At 61.9% G+C, this 22,240-nt stretch overlaps 1 protein-coding gene across 1 annotated transcript; it reads left to right on the top strand.

Annotated features, from left to right (window-relative positions):
• Window positions 1-20,119: 20,119 nt before the first annotated feature.
• Window positions 20,120-22,038, top strand: BHLHE23 (basic helix-loop-helix family member e23). Its single transcript, XM_049100598.1, has one exon. The coding sequence runs from the start codon at window positions 20,120-20,122 to the stop codon at window positions 20,786-20,788; it is 669 nt and encodes a 222-aa protein (XP_048956555.1). The 3' UTR covers window positions 20,789-22,038.
• The last annotated feature ends 202 nt before the right edge of the window (window positions 22,039-22,240 follow it).

Below are 22,240 nucleotides of genomic sequence, written 5' to 3'. Positions count from 1 at the left end.
CACACGCATACAAACGCAGCATCAGAGTCCCATCATCAGTGTTCCTTCCTGTGGGTTACCTGCTGCCTCACCTGGATCATCCTGTAAGTTTCAAATGTCCCTAAGAAGACACTGGGCACCTGCTCCCCAAATTCCTGCCCGGCCTGCTGAGTCCTCTCCCTGCCCATCTCCTCCCAAGTCTACATCCCAAAGGATCCATCTGAGCTCTTCCAGGGAGGGGGGAGGGAAACAGGCTGATCAGGAAAGCCCTGTGCTGCCGAGTGAGCGTGCCAGACACACACCGACAGGCAGCTTCGGTGGAAATGGGGTTTGGGTTCTTGCCCCTGGGGCAGCACCGAGCTGGGTGCTCCCGGCTCCTTGCCCTGGATGAGGATGAGCCGCTCAGGCATGGGAGCCCCAAAGCCCCCACCACGACCACACCAGTACCCTCCTCCACCCGGCGGGCCCCTGCCGCTCCCTGCAGGTGACCCCAGGAGCCTCCAGAGGGGCTGAGGGGGCCGCCATGTCCTGGCTCTGCCGAGGGCGTCCCCAGCTGTCACAGGCCTAGCCCCCACTCACACACCCCACCCTCCCCAGGAGGCCGCAGCCCAGGGACCTCCTCTTTGGGACCAAGTGCATGAGGGTGGTTCTGGGAGCCCCGGGCCGCTCTGCCCAGACCAGCTGCCCCTGGAGTAAACCTGGACGCCTCGAAGGTGCTTGCCCCCCCCCCACCCGGGCTGTCACCTGCCCCACTGAGCACAGAGCTGCAGGGTCCCAGGCTCAGCGCCTCAAGCCATAGTAGCTCTCACTGACTCCTCGCGTCCAGGTCGAGGGTCACCTGCTGTGGGAGCCCCCGGCCTCCCTGCCCCACCCCAGATGCCAGCCTTCGTCCGACACAGGGCACACTGGCAGCGTGCTGCTGCTGAAAGGAGGAGGAACCGGTGAGCAGGGCGCTGGATGCCGGGCAGCCTTAATGACCTGACAGAATAGTGGTGCCGGAAGCTTCCAGAAGGCTCACACAGGAGCACGAGCCTCAGTCAGCAAGCAGCTATGCCACGCGAGCTCGGCCAGGCTGAGGAGGGCCTCCAGCGATGCGGGGCGCGGGCGCTCAGCTGCCAGGGGTCTCCTGTGCCGACAGGTACGTCCCTTACCGCGGGTCCCGCCCCTGAACCTGAGGCCAGACGCTGCCAGGCGGCCCGCCGCTCCGGGGAGCCAGGCCTGCAGTGAACGCCGCCCGCAGACCACGCGTCCGCCCCGGGTCCTTGCTGGCCCGGACCTGAGGGCAACCAGGGGTGAAAACCCGGCCTCCGGACCCTGGCCCGGCTCCCTCCACCCGCCTCCAGGAGGCCTGTGGCACGAGCCTGGCGCTCCGTGCCATCCCGCCGCCACCCCGCCCGCACAGCGCGTGCTTGGCAGTTTGCGATTTCGCTTAAAAGGATGCAGAAAACAAGACATCCGAAGGCAGGACACACTCTTTGGTGGGAAGCCCACACTTAATTGAGGATGTAGCTATTTATTTTCTTCCCTCACTGGTCCAGACCATGAAATATTTATGTTTCCTCGTTGAGCCTCTGCGTTCAAACAGCCTCAGACCAGCTCCCTGTGGGACCGAAGAGAGAATTGTTAGTCGATAACCTCAAACAAGGGAGCGGAGACACAAGCCGGCGGCTCCAGCAGAACCCCGGGCGAGGGGAACTGTCACGGGACGCTCGTGAGCCCCGCGCAGCGCCTCGGCCCCGACCCTGGGCGGGGGCGGGGGGGGATTCAACTGCGTCCGGCAGCCCCTGGTCCAGCCCGGCGTTGCCCCTGGGATGCACGGGGGGCCGGGTAGCAGAGCGTGCAGGCACGGCCGGGGGCTTGGGTCTACGCCAGAGGCGAGGCCTGGGGGGTCGGGAGCGTTTGGAGCCTTCACCCAAAATGAATGAAATCATCACAAGTAAGGAGACAACCGCGTGTCTGCGTGGGGCTCTGCTCTGTGCCGCCCCGTGTTTGTGAGCAGGGGCGGCTTCTGCTGAACCCACTTCCCCCCTTATTCTGAGAATCAAGCTTCTTAAAAATGCCGAGGGAGGGGCTCCTGGGTGGCTCAGTGGGTTAGGCCTTCGACTCATGGTTTCAGCTCAAGTCGTGGTCTCGGGGTCGTGAGATGGGGCCCCGCATCTCTGCTCAGCTTGAGATTGTCTCCCATCCCCTGCCCCTCCCGCCCCCACTCTCGCACACACACGCACTCCCTCTCTCTCTAAAAGGAATAAATAGAAAAATTTTAAAACAATGCAGAAGGAGCGTCCCAGTCCCTGAAACAGCCCCTTCCCTGGAGCTGCACACAGCAGGTTAGGGAAGCGCTTGTTCTCCGGGGGGGGGGGGGGGGGGGGGTCTGGGGCTGTCCCACACCCATCACACCTGGCAGGCACCCAAGGCCCTTGGAGAAGGGGGTGCCCCCGAGCAGAGCACCTGGGGAGAAGTGGCAGGAGGTGTGGGGGCGCCCAATCCCGACACCCCAAGCTCCAGACCAGGCTACCGGACAGACGGACAGACGGCTGTGCGGGCTCTGCAGAGCCCTGGGGGGACTGAGAAGAGGGAGGAGGGAAGACTGGGCCCCCACCACTGCCCACACAGGACTTCATCACGAGGAGAGGGGAAGGGGGAGAACACAGATCCTGCTGCTGAGGAGCATCCCGCTTTAATTTCATGCCACATTAGGGCAATCGGGCAGGCAGCGCCCCGGAGAGGGGGTGGAGGGGGTGCGCGAGCCGCTTCCCCCAGGCCGCCAGCGCCCTCACTAACTGTGAACCCGATTCAACAGCGTTGGATTAACTCCATGCATCTCGCGGCCAGACCGGCAACCAAACAAGCCCCCCTCTTTGTTCGTCTCTCTTGAGAGGAAGGGGGTGAGCCCCCCCACACCCACCTGCACACCCCAGAGTCGGGAACACCAAGGGAACATGACTTTTCCCCCCACAGAAATGACCCTCTGCCTTAAAAGGGAAAACACAGAATAAGAGATGGTGTCAGTTGGCTTCGCAGGCAGCTGCCGGGCGAATTACCATATTAATAAGCTGCTGTCTTGGGGAGGCGGGGCCGGACCCCGGAATTCACCATCCTGGGTCCCACTAAGTTCTGTCGTTTGGTGTTGGGTGCAAATGTTGAGTCTGCTCAAAAGGTACGCCGTGTGACACGCAGGGTCCCGTGTCGCGTGACTCCACTTGCCTGAAGGGCCCGAAGCAGGCTGGTCGGGGAGGGAAGTGGATCAGCAGGTGCAGGGGGGCGGGGAGGGGCTGCTAGGGCGTGGGGCTTCCTTTGCGGTGATGGAATGTCTGGAACCAAAGACTGAAGCTGCACAATATCGTAAATGTACTAAATGCCAACAAATTATGCTCTTTAAAATGGTTGACTTGGGGGACACCTGGGTGGCTCAGCAGTTGAGCGCCTGCCTTCGGCCCAGGGCATGATCCTGGGGTCCCGGGATCGAGTCCCGCATCGGGCTCCCTGCATGGAGCCTGCTTCTCCCTCTGTCTGTGTCTCTGCCTCTCTCTCTCTCTCCATGTGTCTCTCATGAATAAATAAATAAAATATTTAAACAAATAAAAAATAAATAAAATGGTTGACTTGGGAGCGCCTGGGTGGCTCAGTCGGTTGTGCATCTGCCTCCAGCTCGAGCTGTGATTCCGGGGTCCTGGGATGGAGCCCCATGTTGGGCTCCCTGTTCACAGAAAGCCTGTTTCACCCTCTGCGCCTCCCCCTGCTCGTGCTCTCTCCCTTTCTTTCTGTCGAATAAATAAATAAAATCTTTAACAATAAAAAATAAATCTATCTTTAAAAAAATAAAACGGTTGCAGTGCCCAGTATGGGAGTTATATTTCAGTAACACTGTGAACAACAGCAAGACGTGCCGTGCAGGCAGGTGTGAGGGTGAGGAGCGCCCCAAACTCCTGATGGGCACAGTCCCTCCATCGTCGGAGCTCTGCTCGGGGTGACGGCCTTGTGGTCACACTGAGGGGAGTGAAGATGTGACAACGACAAGCTCCAGTCAGGCTCCTCCATTCCCTTTGGACCAGGCCGCTGGGTCCTTCCTTGCACCGTGGACTCCCAGCGAGCTCCACCACCCTGGCCTCTCGGGCAGTGGCCTGGGCAGTTGATCTCTGCTCAGTCACCCTGTGCTCAGAAGGTTGATGGGCTTACAGCTCTGTGGTCACTGTCGGGAAGTTCTTCGTCATTTTTGAACAAAGGGTCCTGCGTTTTTATTTCGCAGTAGGCCCAGCAAATTCTGAGCTGGCCCTGCCTCCTTGGGGGGAGATAAAGGCCGGCCTCTCCCCCGGCTCGTTGGTGGGCCTGGAGCTGAGGCCTGGCCAGGCCAGCCTCCAGCAAAGCACAACTGCCAGGAGGGGCAGCTCTGGGGACTGGGCAGGTCCAGCCCCGCCAGCCAGGCCCTGCCGCCCACTGCTCTCAGATATGTGAGCCCCAACACCCAGCAAGGGCCAGCACCGAGTGGGCAAGGGGAATGGGGTGTGCAGGATGAATGAACGAGCAACAGGGAGATGTGTGCAGAATGAATGAATGCACGCGCGGGACAGCGCAAGCGGGATGAATGATGAATGGGGACTAGCAGGGGGGATGAATAAATAGATGAATGAATGGAGACAGCGCGTGCGGGCTGAATGAATGAATGAATGCTCATGTGGGATGAATGGGTGAATGGAGGGGCTGTGCATGCGGGATGCTGGGCCGCGAAGCTGCGTGGAGAGCTGGGCAGCAGGGCGCAGGGCAAGCCCAGCAGCGAGGGGCCCCGTCTCCGCCCCATCGCAGGGCAGGCCCCCCTTCATGAGCAGATTGTGCCCCCAAAGCCACCTGTTGAGGTCCTGAGCCCCCGCCCTCGGGATGAGCCCACTTGGGACTAGGGTCCTTGCTTCTCAGTCTGGCGGCGGTTCCAGCTCCCCAATGGCTCCGAGCTGCCCCCTCTGATTTCCACACCAACGCGCCCCTGATTTGCACGCCTACCGGAGACTCCCCACCCCCCCGCCCCCCGTGTTTGTGTTTGTAAGGCGCCCACTTCACCTGGACCTCGGGAGGCGGCCGTCGCCGTCTGCCCCCACCAGGTGGCGCCCCTGCAGGAGCAGCTCTGGTCTCCGTGGGGCCTGGACGCGGGGTGGGCGCGGGGACGGCCCATGCTGGCCCGGGGTCAGGGGCCTCACCCCCTCCGTGCCGCCCACTGCTGTTCCCTGCGAGAAGGTTCTGGCACAGGGCACAGCGCGCCTTCTCCCTCGGGCTGCCCTTCCCTGTGTCTGGTTGACCCCGTCCCCTCCCCCAGGATGGACCGGGGAGGCAGGTGGGTGGCTCCAGCACCAGTGCCCAGCAGGTCAGCCACCCTCGGCTCAAACAGGACGCCACCCAGTGCAAGCTCCTCCGGGAGGCCTTCCTGGGACTCGCCCGGCCAAGTGCCCCTCCAACCTCCCCCCGCCCTTGCCTGGGCCAGGGCTGCCACCTTCCAGCCTGGGTGGTGGGGCCTGCAGGGCATGAAGCAGCGGAGGGGCCCGCAGGGGACAGCCAGCCTTCACGGCGGCCCCGCACAGGCCCAGCTGCTGGCGCTCACTGGCCTGGACCGAGCTGGGTCTCAGGTGGGTGCCCAGCGCTCAAGTCGGAGGTGGGGGCTCAGCCAACCTAACCGCAAGGTCCAAGGGTAGGGCGGACACTCGGGACAGAAGTTCTCAGGGAGAGAAGCAGACGCTGGAGGGACATGAAGCACCGGCTTCCTGCCGGGGCGGCTAAGCTGGGAGGAGCTCAGGCTGCGGCATCGGCCCCCTGGGGCTCCCCTGCCTGAGGGCGCAGTCAGCCCGGAGCACAGCCCAGAGGTGGGGCAGGGGGAGCCCTGGTGCTGTCATCCCTACACCTAGATCCAGCCGTGCCTGAAGCCATCATGGCTCATGTAACTGCAAACTCAGAGATCCTTTTCTTTCTGAAACCAGTTCGAATCCGTCGAGGTTCCTTCCATTGCAGGCGGTCAGGTCCCCGCTCCGGGGAAGCCCAAAGCCCAAGGAGAAGCCAACCGTGTGCATTTGGCAGCAGGGAGCTGAGGCCGCCACGGAGTCACTGCCCCACACACGGATCTCTGGGCCCCAGGCCCCCGCCTGCTCCCTCTCTGCGGCCGTGCCTCGTGCTCGTGGGCCCCGACAAGCAATCTCACCTCGATGAACAGTGAACACCCACTCGAGGAGCACGAGGGCTGGGCTGAGCGGCCACCCGCACACCCGGCCCGGGGCACTGCCTCCCGGGGCCCGACACTCGGGCCAGCACGCTTGAAGCTCTAACGAATCATTCGTTTGCTCTGGACCGTGCCTCAAGCAGCTGTTTAGGGGCCTGAATCTTTTTTAATTTTCTGTGTATTAATATTTAATCTCACTCGAGCGCCACATCATTTGTGCAGTAACGTGGGAGCCGTGGGAATAAGAATCAGTAACAGACGCGTCCAATCCGTTCTCCGTGTCTCCAGGGTCCCCGCCTGCTCCAGGCGTTCACGGCTCCTCAGACACGCAGGCCGCCCAGGACACGGCCGCCCGGAAGGGCTGCAGGGACGCAGGTCAGGGCAGGGCCCGGGGCAGCCTCCCGGGCCGTCTGTGAGGTGCGCAAGGGGAAGCAGAGGTGAGACCGGCTCGTCTCCTCCACGGGCCTTCAGAAGGTCCCCCATCCGGGTCCCCGCAGACCTCGTGTCCACTGGGGGCTCCCCTCCGCCTGCCCGCCCACCCCCCACCCCGCTGGGGGCTCATGGGAGAGGGACTCGGGCCACGGGTGGGGGCAGGGAGTGGCCGGGGCCAGGTGACCTCAGGTGCCCAGGGGAAGACAGTTAAGTTCCCCCCGCCCAGGACCTGGACCCCCGGCCCTGGGCCCCAAGTCTCAGGCTGCCCTTTACCCCATCTGCACCCGGACAGATGGCAGCACAAGGCCCGGCTGTGCCCCGAGGGCACGAGAGCTGGCAGCTGACCCTCAGCAGAAGACGGCAACGAGGCCCCCGGGGCCTGGCAAAGAGCTTAAGTCTCACTTGTTCAGTAAATATCACAGACTCAGAAGCCCCCAGCCCAGGCCGCGGGCCCGTGGAAGGAAACACGGCCCAAGTGCAGCCAGACTCTGGCCTGCGGGGGAGGGACAGCAGGGACACCCGCCAGAGGAGCAGAGGCCACGCAGCAGCTCCCGCCCGGGACACCGGACCTCAGAGCACCCCGGACTGTGCTCTTGAGGGAGAGAAGCTGATCTCGGGGCCCTCGGCTACCAGCCCACCGGCTGGGGACAGTCCCCACGCTGCGGCTCAGGAAGGGTCATGGCCTAGAAGAGGCCTCTCTGAGCAGAGGAGACAGAGGCCAGAGTCCGGGAGGCGAGGCAGTGGGCGGCCCCAGGGCCAAGGACCCAGGGCTGCCTGGAGGAGCCCCAGAGATCGGCATAGGGACCCCGAGCTTGGGGCACATGCTGGTCTGCACGCACAGTGGAAACTCCCCAGGATGGGGACAGTGGCAGGACTCACGGTGGGCGGGGGGGAGCAGGCAATGGTCATCATCGCTAGCCATGGCCCCCGAGGGGCTCCATGGGGATGGATGAGCCTCGGGGTGCTGCGGGGCACGCCTGACCCCACGCAGTTAGCTGCACGAGAGCCAGGCTCCCCAAAGCCTCACACACAGTCTAGCGCCCAGTGGCACGTGACCCCAGACATCAGCGAACAGTCAAAATCACCAAGGACACGAGAAGGGGAAAACCTGACCCATAGCAGGAGAAACCTGAGTGGGTGGGGGACGCAGGAGGGGGACACAGGCGGGGGACGCAGGCCGGGGATGCAGGCAGGGGACGCAGGCAGGGGACGCATAGGCAGTGGGGCCTCAGACAGAGACTCCACCCACCCACCCGTGACCCCTGAGCTCAGGGGCAGAAAGGTGGTGGGAGCCGGAGGAAGGTCTGACCCTTCCTTCCAGACATGAAGTGTGCAGCCTCTGAAGTGAAAACCGCAACCGACAACATTCACAGCAAATCGCACAAGTGTCCAAGATGAAGCCCACGGGGGAAACGGCCGGAAGACGAGGGTCTCCGTGACTCGCAGGCCGAAACCAAAGTGGCGGAGGGACGGAAAGCGCCCTACGAAATAACGATCAAGTCTTCCAAATGCGTCGAAAATCCAGAGATTGAAGGAGCCCGACGCCCCCGCCCCCAATGCCTGCAGCAGGATAAACATCAAGACGCCGCGGCGCAGCGATCCTCAGACAACTGAGGAAACTCGGCCATAAAGAGGAAGCCCCAGCAGTCAGGGAAACGGGCGCAGCGCACTCAGCGGGTCGGGGTCGGGACGGCGGCGGGCTTCGGGGGGCCGATCCAGGCCGAACCCAGCGAGGCGGCATCTTTAAAGTGCCCAGAGGGGAGGAAGATCCGTCCGCCTAAAACCCTTCATCGCACAAAATTATCTTCACGGATAAAACCTTTTTAAACAAACAAAAAAAGAGTCAATTTATCACCCGCAGGCTCTCAGGGAAAAACCCCACCAAAGTTCTTCAGGCACCGGGAACGGCCCCAGACCCGTCCACCCGGAGAACAGGGCAGGCTGGGCCCGGAAACACGTGCGTGATGTTAAGATACCGTTTTATTGTTTATTTTTGGAGGATAATCGAGGCTTAAGCCGATTTATTAACGATGCGCCGTGGATGCACCCACCTGCCCTCTCCGCGAGCCCAGCGACGGGGCTGCCAAGGCCGGGGCCGGCGTGCAAAGCAGGCGCTGAGACAGCGGCCGCCCGACCCGGGCCCAGCCGAGTGGCCTCGTCCACAGGCCAACAGTAAAGGCAAGAAGGGAGTCACCGTAAACACTCGGTGCAGAATGATTCCAGGGAAGAGGACAGGAAGGACTGGAGGACGTGAGCCGAAGAGGGGGAGCTGCGGCGTGTGCGGCAGGGGCGTGCCCTGAAGACCTACCAGCCACGGCCCGGGCCAGGAGGAGCCACCCGCAGGCACCCGCAGCGGCAGGTGTGGCGACCCCTCGGCCGGGACGAGGCCCGTCGTCCAGCACGGCTCTGGGAGGGAGGTCAGACTGGCCTGGGGCCCAGGGCTGCGACTTGCTGGCCGTGGGGCGCCCGTGGGGGACGGGCTCCTGCCTGCTGTCCCGGGGCTGGGCACTCCGATGCCAGGACAGCGCCCGCCCCGCTGTGCGCAGCCAAGGGGGGAAACGGCCCCGCGCACTGCCCCCGCTGCGTCTCTGCGTCCAGACAGCGGCAGGGCACAGACTGGGGTCCAAAGAGGTGTGGCAGGGCTGACGGGCCCGGTGAGGCCTTCCTGGACGGCGGGGCAGGGCTCCTGGGTCCACCGTGTGGTCGTCCCGGTGAAGGTGACCCACCAAAGCGCAGGAGGCGCACGGGGCACACAGTCCTGTCCTCGCCTGAGAGCGCAGCACCTGGGAGGCAGGCGTCATGGTGGGGCCTTGGTTTACCCACTTTCCAGGTGTGGAGAAGAGCTGAAGGGTCCGGGGGTGCTGCCAGCGGCCTGGCCCCGGGTACCTGGGCTCCGACCACTTCCTTCTAGGCCTGGGGCCACCTCAGCCTCCTGGATCCCCCTGCGGCCAGACCCTGCTGTCCTCGGGCACCAGGCTGGGCCCCCTCAGGCGCCACGCGAATGCCCTGTCCCCCTACATGGTGTCCCCTCCCTGCCCACACGGGACCTCCCCCTGACCCAGGGCTGTAGGGGGCAGGGGAGGGGCTGCTGCCCCAGAGCAGGGTGGGGGGACCAGGGGCCGCGGGCGGGGGGCCCTCCCGGCTGTGTCCTGGTTACTCTGGAGGGTCCAGGGCCTGAGGTCTGGCTCAAGAGCGGCCAAGACACACGGGGCCTCCAGGCTTCTGCGGCCCCCAATCCTCCCCGGTGGCCACTGGACACACAAACCCAGGGGCTTGCTGCCCCCCGGAGGCTGGCGGGGGAACCGCCCCTGATGGGTCACCCCTCAGCCCTGCGAGCAGGTGTGGGGGGGACCTGGGAGAGGGGCAGGGGCAGGGACTGGGGCCGTCCTACTCTCTGCCACGGCCCTGGACACCCAGGCTGTCCTCCAACCAGCACCAAAGGTGCCGCAGCACAGCCCCCCACCCATGCAGAGCCTCCCACTGCCACCAACCCCGTGAAGTGCTCAGCAGCGGCTCAGGAGGCAGCGACCTCAGGCGACCTCAGCAAGGGCTGGGCAGTCACTGCCTGATGTCCAAGGGCCTGCAGAGCAGGTGGGGAAGGCGGCAGGTGGGAGAGGCCAGCGCAGCCGGGCAGGCCGACGGTAGGAGCAGGCGGGGGGCACAGAGGAGCAGGTAGGATGTGGGCGGGCGTGGGGGCAATGGCCGGGGCCTGGCACGGAAACGCCGCCTGCAGGTGTCCACGGCTGACCACCTGGGCAAGGGCGCGAGGGGGCCGGGCGGCTGCGGCTGCTGCTGTGCCCAGCTCGGGGGGCCAGGGGGCCACAGTTTTCTTTTGAGGAAGGGGACCAGGGCGGGGACTCGCCTGATGTGCTTCACCAGGATCCCCTCATCATCTGGGGGAGAATAAACGTGGGGACCCCACACAGCAGCGGGAGGCCGTCTGGGTTACCTGCTGCTGGGTGACAGGCCACCCCGCACCCGGCTTAAAACAACCCCCGCTATGGCTGGTCGTGTCCAGGGGCTTGTCTGCCCCACGTGCCCTGGGCTGGGTCGGGTCGGGAGTTCCAGGAAGGGCCAGCGACACCCGGGGCCTCGGCGTGGGCAGGCGCCGGGCACCCTCCATGGGACCCTCCCTGCAGGACAAGGTGCCCAGAGGCCAGAGGCGGGGAGGCAGCAGAGGCAGAAGCACCCCCCACAGAAGTGACGCGGACCCCCAACGCACGTAGGGGAGGAGCGCAGAGGCCAGTGGCTGGAGCAAAGGAAGGGGTGACTCCAAGCAGCCACTCGAGCAGCAGGAAGACAGAGCCAAGGTCTGTCTGCACCCCCACGTGGCTGACCCAGGACCCCAGAGCTGGCCTGGACACCCCCAGCTCCAGGAGCCGCTCGGCCCTCACGGGTGGGCCGGCGCACACCCTGCCCCAAAGAAAAGATAAGAAATTGGGAGAAACCTCAGGACCCCACTTCCTTGTGCCCCCGGTGAAGCCAGGGAGCAGTCGGGGAGCCCGAGTGGCATTTCCACATCGTCCCACGTCAGCAACCGAGACGCCTCCGCCAAGGGGAGAAGCCTGGGGCCGGGCGGCCTCTGATCTCACTTCCAGACTCCAGACTCTGCCGCCAGGACTCCCACAGCGGCTCGGCCGTCGGGTGCTCACGGCCCTCCCTGCCGCCCTCCCTGCCAACCCCAGGCAGCCTGAGAGCGGCTGATCAAAGCCAGGGACAGGACAGCTGGACCCACGGCCTTCCTTGGGCCCCAGAGCAGATGGTCTGACAGCAGCAGTGGGGAACACCGGCCAACTCCTACTTCCTCCGGAGCCCGAGGCCAGGGTTCTGTCCATTTTTAATCAAATTGTGTTTTTTGCCATTGAGTTGTATGAGTTCTTTATATAGTTTGGATATCACCTCCTTATCATACATAGAATTTGCAGTTTCTCCCATTCTGTAGGTCGCCCTTTTATTTTGTGGATGGTTTCCTTCGCTGGGCAGAAGCTTTTTAGTTTGATGTAGTCCCAGTAGTTTCTTTTTGCCTTTGTTTTCGGTGTCAAATCCAAAAAACTCATCACCAAAACCAATGTCAGGGAGCTTACTATCTGTGTTTTTTTTCAAGGAGTTCCATGTTTTCACGTCTTTGTTCAAGTCTTTAATCCATTTTGCAGTGATTTTTATGGATGGTGTAAGAAAGAGGCCCAATTTTTGCACGAGGCTGTCCAGATTTATCAACACTATCTGTTAAAGAGACCATCCTTTCCTCACTGAATAGTCTTGGCTCCTTTGTCATAAATTAATCGGCCATATATGTGTGGGTTTATTTCTGGGATCTCTATTCTTTTCCTCTGGTCTTATTTTTCTGCCAGGACCACACTGTTTTGACAACTACAGCTTTGAAACACAGTTTGGAAGGAGGAGGAATGATGCCTTCAGCTTTATTCTGCTTTCTCAACACTGCCTTGGCCTTTCAGGATATTTTGTGGCTCCATATGGATTTTAGGATTTTTTTTTCTATTTCTGTAAAAAAAATGCCATTGGAATCTCGCGTTGAATTGGAAAATTGCATTGAATCTTTAGATGACCTTGGACAGTATGGACATTTTAACAATATTAAAGTCCAATCTATGAGCACAGAGTATCTTTCCATTTATTTGTGTCTTTTTCATGTCTTTTCATCAATGTTACAGTTTTCAGAGTACAGGTGTGTCAGCTCCTTGGTTAAATTTATTCCTACATATTTCATTCTTTTTGATGCAATTTTATTTATTTTTTTTGATGCAACTCTAAATGGGATTATTTTCTTAATCCCTCTTTCCAATGGTTTGTTGTTAGCCTATAAAACAACTGATTTTGAGGGTGCCTGGGTGGCTCAGTTGGTTAACTGTCTGATTCTTGGCTTCATCCGAGGTCATGATCTTAGAGTCACGATCTCAGGGTCGTGAGATCAAACCCCGAGGTGAGCTCCGTGCTCAGGAGGGAGTCTGCTCGAGATTCTCTCTCTCTCCTTCTGCCCCTCCCCAATTGTGTATTCTCTCTCTCTTTCTCTAAAATAAATAAATCTTTTTAGAAAATAAACACAAATGACTCTTGTGTATTAATTTCGTATCCTGCAACTTTGCTGAATTATTTTACTTCAGTTTTTCAGTGGCGTCTTTAGGATTTTCTATACAGAGAGTCCCCTACTTATGATGGTTTGGCGTACGATTATTTGACTTTGCAATGGTGTGAGGGTAATACACACTCAGTAGGAACCCTAGTTTGATTTTTGATCTTTCCCCCAGCTAACGCTACGCGGTCCGATCCTACCTTACGATGGTGGGCAGCTCCCAGGCAGCCTCGTGTCCAGGAAGGTCAGCAATCATTCTGCACTCAGCCAACTATTCTGTTTTTCACTTTCCACGCAGTATGCAGTAAATCAGATACTCAGCACTTTATTATAAAATAGGCTTTGAGTTGGATGATTCTGCAGAACCGTAGGCTCACGTCGTGTGCCGAGCACGTTTAGGTCAGCCAGGCTAAGATGGGATGTTTGGTAGGTGAAGGGTATTGAATGCATTTTTCTCCTCGTGATACTTTCAATTTACGACAGATTTATCAGGATGTGACACCATCATAAGTCACGGAAGGTCTCTAGGCAATATCGTGTCATCTTCTAGAGGCAGTTTTACTTATCCCTTTCCTTTTTTTTAAAAAAGATTTATTTACTTATTCATGAGAGACACAGAGAGAGAGAGAGGCAGAGACACAGGCAGAGGGAGAAGCAGGCTCCATGCAGGCACCTGCAGGACCCCGGGGTCACGTCCTGAGCCCAAGGCAGATGCTCAACCGCTGAGCCCCCCAGATGCCCTTACTTACCCCTTTCTGGTTTGAATGACTTTTATTTATTTTTCATCAGGGATATTGGCCTGTATTTTCTTCTCCTGTGGTGTCCTCACCTGGTATGCAGGTAGTGCTGGACTCATAAAATTAGTTTTGAAGCATTCCTTCCTCTTCTGTTTTTTGGAAGATTTTGAGAAGGGTCGGTGTTATTTTTTAAACATCTGATAGAATCTACCCGCGAAGCCATCTAGTCCTGGGCTTTTCTTTGTTGGGAGGTTCATAGTTAATGGAATCAACCTCCTTATAGTGATTTGTCTGGTCAGACTTTCTATGTCTTCATGACTCAGTCTTGGTAGGTTGTGTGTTCCTAGGAACTTACCCGTTCCTTCAGGCTGTGCAACCTGGTGTACAACTGCTCAAGCAGCCTCTCACGATCCTTTGTATTTCTGTGCCATCGGCTCAGCGAGGTCTGCGGCAATTTCATTCATAACTACCGACCGCTAACAGAAGAAACAGACAGACTTGCAGCCATGTAGACCTCTTGAACGATACAATCAGTGAATCTGACCAAATTAACTTATATAAAACACCACACGCCACAACTAAGGAATGATCATGCTTTCACCAAAAAAAAAAAAAAAAAAAAAAAAAAAACAAAAAAAAAACCTTACAAATTTTGCAAAAATCAGACATTTGGGGACTCCTCGGTGGCTCAGCGGTTTAGCACCAGCCTTCGGCTCAGGTCATGATCCCCGGGGGTCCTGGGATGGAGTCCCGCATCAGGCTCCCCGCTGGGAGCCTGCTTCTCCCTCTGCCTGTCTCTGCCTCTCTCTCTCTGTCTCATGAATAAATAAATAAATCTTTAAAAAGAAAAAAGAGAAGAAAATAAGTAATCATGTTCATGTCATTAGGGAGCAAAGTTTTCAGAGCAATCCTAAGCCCCCAGCGGAATGGCTTTACGGGTGGTTGTCACCGTGTGACCTAGTCCAGGTACACAGTGAGACTGTCACAGCTCAGCAGCAACTAAACACAAAAAATAAGAACACGACGGATTTGAATGACACAATACATACCCTTGACTGAATTGAGGTAAACACAGGTTATATATCTATACGTATATACGATTCCAACTGGGTCCAATCAAATTCCCATCGTGTGTGTGAGCCGCCTTCGCTGACCACAATGTGCCAAAATAAGAAATCAGAAAGAAAGGGGAAACCAAAAAGGCATTCATGTAAGTGAATATTTCGCCCGAGGTTTAAAAAAAAACAAATCACAAAATTTAAAACTGCTTCCCGGGCAGCCCAGGTGGCTTAGGGGTTTAGCGCCGCCTTCAGCCCAGGGCGTGATCCTGGAGACCTGGGATCGAGTCCTGCGTCGGCCCCCCTGCATGGAGCCTGCTTCTCCCTCTGCCTGTGTCTCTGCCCCTCTCTCTCCTCTCTGTGTATTCTCATGAATAAATAAAATCTTTAAATAAATCTTTTAAAAATTAAAAAAAAAAGACTGCTTCCCTAGGAAGGAATCAGTCACTGCTTCAAAGAAATTTGGAGGCTCTGTATCTAAACGTGAAGGGCGCAGATTGTGTTCTCAGAGGGACAACAACGAGCCCTGACTGAATGTCAGGAGTCTCCGGCCAAGCTCATCGATCCCAATAAAGCACAACAGAGGGGTTTCTTGTCCAAGCGGGGGTAGGGGGTGGGATGTCAGGAAGGCTTCCTGGAGGAGGAGGTGCATTCAGTCCTATGGGATGGGCAGGGGTGTTGGAAGTGGGCCGATGTCTAAAGCCAAAGCACTGAAACTAGACCCATCCCAGGTCACACCTCCCCAGCCGTGGTGCAGCAACCCCCGTGGGCGCTGGGGGGTGATGTTGGGTCGAGGCTTGTGGCAGGGGGTGGGCAGGTGCAAAAGGCCCCCAGGGCCCCTGAGCAGCAAGTGAGCGGCGCAGCTGGGCATTTTACGTGGAGAGAGATGAGCCAAGCCAGGAACGGAGAAGAGGGAGGACAGAAGGAAGGGCTCAGGCCAAGACCCTCCCCAGCTTCCTCACCGACTCCTCTGCTTACCCCCAGGTTGGCGGCTGGGCGGAGACAGGCTCGAGCCGATGCAAGCCGCACCTGCCCCCAAGACGCGTCCTGGTCGCCCGGACCCTCCGCCTGCGGGGACGGCGAGAGGGGGGCGACGGGGGTGCTTTGTGAACTGTCTGGTGCCGTAAAAATACACTAAGTGGTAGTTTTGTGAGTTTTCTCACAACACCCGGACCAGGAAGAGCTTCCCGTGAGCAGATCGGGACCAGACCCTCCACCCTCCCCAAGGACAGCGCAGGGACCCTGAGCAGAGGGGGGCAGACACCCAGCCTCGCTGCGGTCACTGCAGCACCGACCCCGGGGCCCTGAGGCGCTCGGCAAGAGGTACATGGAGACGAGTGTCGCCCTAAAATGAGCTACCGGCACTCGGTGCATCAGCAGCGGCCGCAAACGCGGGGGTAGGGGGCAGAGTGCCACCTGCACCACCAGGCCTCCTCCCGTGTGCCCCGGGGACCCCGCCCCGAGGAGCCGCCCAGCCAACAGCAGGCGTGGCAAGCCCGTCACCTCCCGCGCCGGGGAAACAGCACAGGGAAGAATCACGGCCCGAAAGCAAGAAGGGACGCAGAAGATGCAGAGGATTGAAATAAGCCCCGTCAGGCACCTTTCAGGGAGCGTCTGTGTGCAAACCGCGTGGCCTCCGCGGCCTCCAGCTTCTTGCGTACGACAGGCTGCTCCTCAGCGATGCTTGACGAGACACAAAGCGCAGTGGGTGACAGAGTGACAACGAGTCCCCGCGCGAGGACACGGGAACGTTGGGTGGAGTCCTCAACCCCAGCCTGGGAATCGCCCAGAGCAGGTGTGCCTGCGGCACCTGTGGCCTGTCCGTCCTCCTCGTCCTGTCCCCACGCCCCTCGGGTTTGCCGGCGAGGAAGGACGGCTCCCCCAAGGCCACTCGGCGCGACCTCTGTGGACCGCAGAACTGTCCTCCTCTCCCCCCACCCGGCCCCCCAGGCCTGCGCCCCAGGTGACTGCGCCCCGCTGGCCCCCACCCTGAGACCCACCCACTGGAGGGCTGGCATCTGGCTGGCCAGGCCAGACAGCTTGCTGCATGGGGGCGCCGCCTGCAGGGCCCGGCACTGGACCCCACGGCCAGCGGGGGTGGGGGCACCACTGGCTCAGAACGGCCTTGGGGCACAAACACGATCCCCTCCAACCAGGCGGGCACAGGCCCAGGGGCTGCGCAGCTCCCTGGCACCCCGCAGTCGGCGCTGGCGGCCTCAGCTTGCCCTGCCCCTGCTCCCTGGGGTGAAGGACCCGCAGCGGAGAGCAGGCCGCCTGCCCTGAACACCGGGGGCAGCGTCGGGCCCCAGGACGGCGAATTCGGTGAGCGCCACGACCGCCCTCTCCACTCCATGCAGCCAGGGAACCAGCCTGCGGCGCCCCACCGGGAGCCCCGCACCCCACCGGGAGCCCTGCGGCCGGCCCAGGGCGCCCCTTGCAGCAGGCCCCAGCTCCCCAGCAGCCCACCAGCAGGCGGAGCGCAGCCTCCCGGGCGGCCAGCAGGTGGCGGCCGCTGACCAAAAACCGGCCTGTGTCTGCGCTTTGCGGGATCCGGGGCTGTTCCCTCCGCAGAGGGGCCTCCCCAAGGCTGCCTCCCGCCCGCACCCACACGTGGGCCCACCCGGCCTCCAGTCCTCCTGGGAGCCGCTGAGGGGCCTTGGCCTGAGTTTTCCGCCTCCCCAGCGCCCGCCCGGCCCACGACCGCGGCCGCAGCTGCAACAGACGCAGGCGCGACCTTAATCTCCGCGGCGATGCCACCTGCGACCGTGTCTGGGACGCTGGGTTCAGTTCTCAGGGTTCAATCTTTTACTTTTTAAAGCTTGTGTCGTAATCACCCGGTGCTCACCCCGGTGCGCGCCTCACCCCATCGCCTGCTGCCCCCCTCCCCCCCGGGCCAGCAGTGCACCCCAGAGCTAGGCGGCTGTTTCTTGGTTTGCCTCCCCCCTTTCCTTGCTTGTGTCTACAGGTCCACTGGGCGGTGATCATATGGCTTTTGTCCTTCTCTGACTTATTTCACTTAGCCTAACGCTCCCTAGGTCACCCCCGGGGTGGCAGATGTAAGACTTCACTCCTCTTGGGGCTGAGGGGCTCCCCATCACACGCATACATCCAGGCCAGGTTCTGGAAGCCCACCTCGCCCCCCTGTGCTTAGTTTCCTGTTCTACCGACATGCCCCACGCTGGGCACCATCCCCCCAATCCCACAGCCTCCACCCTGAGTCCCCCGGCAGGACACCATCCGATGCTCCCATGGCCTCAGGGTGTCTGTGGAGTTGGCCCAGCTCTCTCTGCGTCCCCTGTCACCCCCTGGCTGCTCTGCTAGGCCTGGGGGGCCCCCAGGGGGAAGTGCCCCCCGAGCCCCGAGACCACAGTGTTCTGTTGAGCACGCTGCCCTGAGCACGTTCAGTGACCGGTGCTACCCTTTTACCTGAGTTCAAACTCCCCGGCATGGCCGGTGCCCCGACCCTGGAGTCCCTGTCCCCACGCTGGCCCCTGCGGCTGTCCTCCAGCGTGCTGTGCCCCTTCTGACGGCCTATATGCCTCCCGGCCCAGCCCCTAACCCTTCAGACCATAAATGCCATGGCCTCCTGTCCACACCAGGCTGTCCCCAGTGCCTGCCTGTGCCTGGCCTCAGCCCAGACCCTTCTCCTCCTTGCCAACCCTTGCCACCCACGTTTGTTCTGGGCCCGGACGCACTGGTGGGTGAGCCCTGCCCTCCTGAATGCACAGCCAGGGCAAACACGGGGCCCCGGCGCAGGCAGAGGCGTTAGCCCGCATGCAGGTCCTCTCCACTCCTCGCAGGGCCCGGAGCAAGGGGGCTCTGAGGTTCTCGGTGACTACTTACCTCTATGTGGCCTCAAATACCTGCACACAGCATAGGAGCCCCTGAGAGCCAGGATCCTAGGCATTGCTGGATTTCCAGAACCTTCCAGAGAGCAAATGGCTCTAGGCCATTCGCTCCACAAAAGCACACAGCACCTGCTCACCCTCCCTGAGCACCCAACAAAACATGGACCATCTCTGTTCTCTCGCTCTGAAGGAACCGGACGGCACAGATGTGAAGCCACTTCGCCAAGGTCTCGTGCTGGAGGCCAGGGTGAGCCCCGTCTCTGGACCGAGTGGCCAGCCAGCATCCTCAGTGGCTCCCAGGCCTCCAGGCAGCCCCTCACCTGGCGGAAGGTCTGGGGTCCCGGCCTTCACCCCAGCAGCACCTCTGGGGTCTCCAGGAGAAACTCTGGAAGCCACTGTGCACTCACGGCTTGTGTAGCGTTCAGTCCAAGAACACGGGGAACAGTTAGCCAGTGACGCTCCCGGGGCCGTTCCCTCGGTGAACGCTCCAAACGGGGACTTGGGCGGGGAGCACGAAGCCCTCCCCTGTTCTTCAACCGTGTCAGAAACTCCAGGGTCACTCCACCCCTCTCAAGCCCTCACACGCAGCTGGCATTAATCCCCAACCCCTTCCCTCGGCCCCTGGAACACTTCCCACTGGAAGGCCGCCTCGCACTGGGGAAGCTGCGCCCAGGGATCGGCACGGCCCCCGCCCCATTGCAGGCTGCTGGGAGACCTGCAGATTCCCACACCAGGCACCTCGGCCGCCATCCCCACAGGTGCTGGTCTAACACCCACCTGGGGAGGCCACCGCGATGTCCCTGGTGCGTGTGTGTGGAGGGGGGACACAGGTCAGACTAATGACCCCCCCCTGCCCCTGGTCTCTCACTGGCCATCCTCCCACACCCCACCATGGAGGCCATGCCCTGGTGAGGACAAAACCAGAAGATTCCCTCCTTACGTGAAACACCGGGACACTGGAACCAGAGGTTTGTTCTAACAGAGAACCACACTCCAGTCCCCGCCTTACACACTAGGACTTGCGGGAGCTGGAAACACCCTCAGGACGCAGGTCTCCTGGGAGAGCGCAGTGGGGACTGGAAGCCCAGAGAGATCCTCGCTGGCGCCTCCAGGCCTGGAGCCACAGGGCTGGTGGCCAGAGCCAGCAGCTGGCAGCCTCGTGGGGCTTCGGCAGGAGAGGGCACCCACCTGGGGCTGCACACGGAGACCCCCACCCCGCAGGGGCCCCAGGCAGGTGCGAGTGCTCCGGGGAGCGACGCGGGTGTCTCAGGTTGTGCTGCGCGCTCTGCTCCAGCCCCGTGCGGGGCGGGCTCCTGGCGGAGGGACGGAGGGACGGAGGGACGAACACGAGACGGACTGGGCAGGTGCCCTGGTGAGGTCGGGCGCTCTGCGGTGGCAACCCGGGGCGTGGGGGAGCAGGGGAAGCGGGCGCCACCCAGACGGCCAGCGCCCTCCACCCCACGGCCTCCCCACCTCCCCACCCTGGCCGTCGGTCTGTCCCCCGGCGCGGCCCGGGCTCCAGAAGAGGCCGTCACCAGGTCCCTTCTGATTGGATGGCCGCCGAGTCCCCGCGGGCGCCCCCCCGCTCCTTAAAACTGCGGCGGAGCGAGTGGGAGCCGGAGCCCGGCCGGCCCTGCACGCGCAGCGAGGGTGGGGGGCGGAGGGCGCGGAGGGCGCGGGGCGCGGGGGGCGCGGGGGGCGGAGGGCGCGCGGAGGCGCCGGGGAGGGCCTCGCGGAGAGGCTCGGAGGGGCGGCCAGGCCGGGCGCGGGCGGGAGGCGCCATGGCCGAGCTCAAGGCGCTGTCGGGGGACGCGTACCTGGCGCTGGGCCGCGGCTACGCGGTGGCGACGGGCGGCCTGGCCTACGGGGCGGCGCGGGGGCCCGAGGGCGGCCCGGGCGGCGAGCTCCCAGCGGGCGCGGCGCCCCAGGGCGCGGCCGAGAGCAGCGGCGAGCAGAGCGGCGACGACGACGACGCCTTCGAGCGGCGGCGGCGGCGGCGGCGGCGGGGCGCGGGGGGCGCGGGCGGCGCGGGGGGCGCGGGGGAGGCGCGGCGGCGGCCCCGGGAGCAGCGCTCGCTGCGGCTGAGCATCAACGCGCGCGAGCGGCGGCGGATGCACGACCTGAACGACGCGCTGGACGGGCTGCGGGCCGTCATCCCCTACGCGCACAGCCCGTCGGTGCGCAAGCTCTCCAAGATCGCCACGCTGCTGCTCGCCAAGAACTACATCCTCATGCAGGCGCAGGCCCTGGACGAGATGCGGCGCCTCGTGGCTTACCTGAACCAGGGCCAGGGCCTGGCGGCGCCGGTGGCCGCTGCGCCCCTGCCGCCCTTCGGCCAGGCCGCCGTGTACCCCTTCTCGGCGGGCGCCCCGCTGCCCTGCCCCGACAAGTGCACCGCCTTCTCCGGGACGCCCTCCGCGCTTTGCAAACACTGTAACGAGAAGCCCTGAGGGCCCGGCCGCCCCCTCCCGCTCGCGTCCTGCATTTCACCTGCCCCCCGCCCCGGACCGGACCGGACCGCGCCGCCCCGCCCCGACTCCGCCGCGCGCGCCGGGAGAGGCCCCGGACCTGGGGCTCAGGGCGCCCCGCCGCGCAAACCACGTCTGGGCACCGGATGGAGCCGCCGAGCCCGCAGCGCATCCCCGGGCAACCTCCCCACGTCCCGCGTCAAGCCGGGGTCGGGACAGGCTGACAAGCCCTGCTTGTCCGAGCACCGCCCCTCACGCTGAAAAAGAGAACCAGGACTAGGGCGGGAGCCGGTCCGCTGCGACCCGGGCGGTGGCCTCGCGGGGCTGTCGCCGGGCCAGGGACAGAGCGGCTTGCCCGGCTCGGCGGCTCCGGGCCCTCGCGGGGGGCGCGTCCTCCGCCCGCTCTCGGCTCTCGCTCTCCGCTCTCCGCTCTCACCAAACTGCGGGCCGCTCCTGGTGGCTGTTTTCCCGCTGCCTGGACCCCACACCCCAGACCCGGACCCCGGCCTCCGAGGCGCCAGGACCTCAGCGCCCCTGCAGCTGAGCACCCGATGCGCCCCGACCCGGGCTGCAACTGTCCCGCACAGAGGAGCTGGACTGCGGCGGGCACCGGTGACCCTGGGCAGTAGCTTTGGGGCTCTTTGAAGTCAGTGTGTTCTGTTGTTTTGTTGTCTGCCCAGCGGCCTGAACGAACCTCTAGAGGTGAGTGGACACCAGCCCTAGCTGCCTCCGGGTCTGCAGAATCTGTCCCCTAAAGAATCCCTGGACTCCCCGGCCACCACCTCTCCCGCCGGGAAGTCCCTGCGGGGTGTGGCCCTCGTGGAGTTGGAAGGAGACCCTCCTCGCGCCCTCCGCTTCCAGGCTGCTGTCTGGAGGAGGGTCCTCGCTGCCCAGGGCCCCACTTGGCCTGCAGTGTCCCGGAAGGGCCCCATCTACCCCGGTGACCTCCACACCAACCCCAGCGCGTTTCCAGGGGAGACGGCCAGGCCACGGGTGAGTAGCCGGTGGGAGGAGCTGCTTCCTGACCCCCGGAAAGGTGATGGGTTTGTCTCTTGGTGTCCCGGGCTGTCTCTTTGATGTGGGTGCACAGCGCAGATCTCTGCCACCATAGGCGTCCCCGCACTCTGCGCCGCCGGCTGGCCACCCTGGGGACCAGGCTGTCCGCGCCCATTTGCACCCCAGCCGCACTGCTGCAATATCCAGCTTTATTAACCCAATTTCCTCGGCTGTCGTTAACGCTATGCTAATGAGGAGAGGACCTCCGCCCTACAAAGCGGCCTGTCTAAAGCATTTAACTTTAATTAATACATTTCAAAAGGCCCTTTTGTATTTGCAAAATGAAGTGTGTGATTAAGTCTTATTCATAAAGACATATGCTTAATACTGGTTTTTGCTAATTTCCATATTTATTTCTTCACTGTCCTTTTCTCCCAA

This window comes from Canis lupus, chromosome 24, assembly GCF_003254725.2.
Source record: "Canis lupus dingo isolate Sandy chromosome 24, ASM325472v2, whole genome shotgun sequence".
NCBI classification, from domain to species: Eukaryota; Metazoa; Chordata; class Mammalia; order Carnivora; family Canidae; genus Canis; species Canis lupus.
This window is presented reverse-complemented; position numbering and strand designations above follow the sequence as displayed.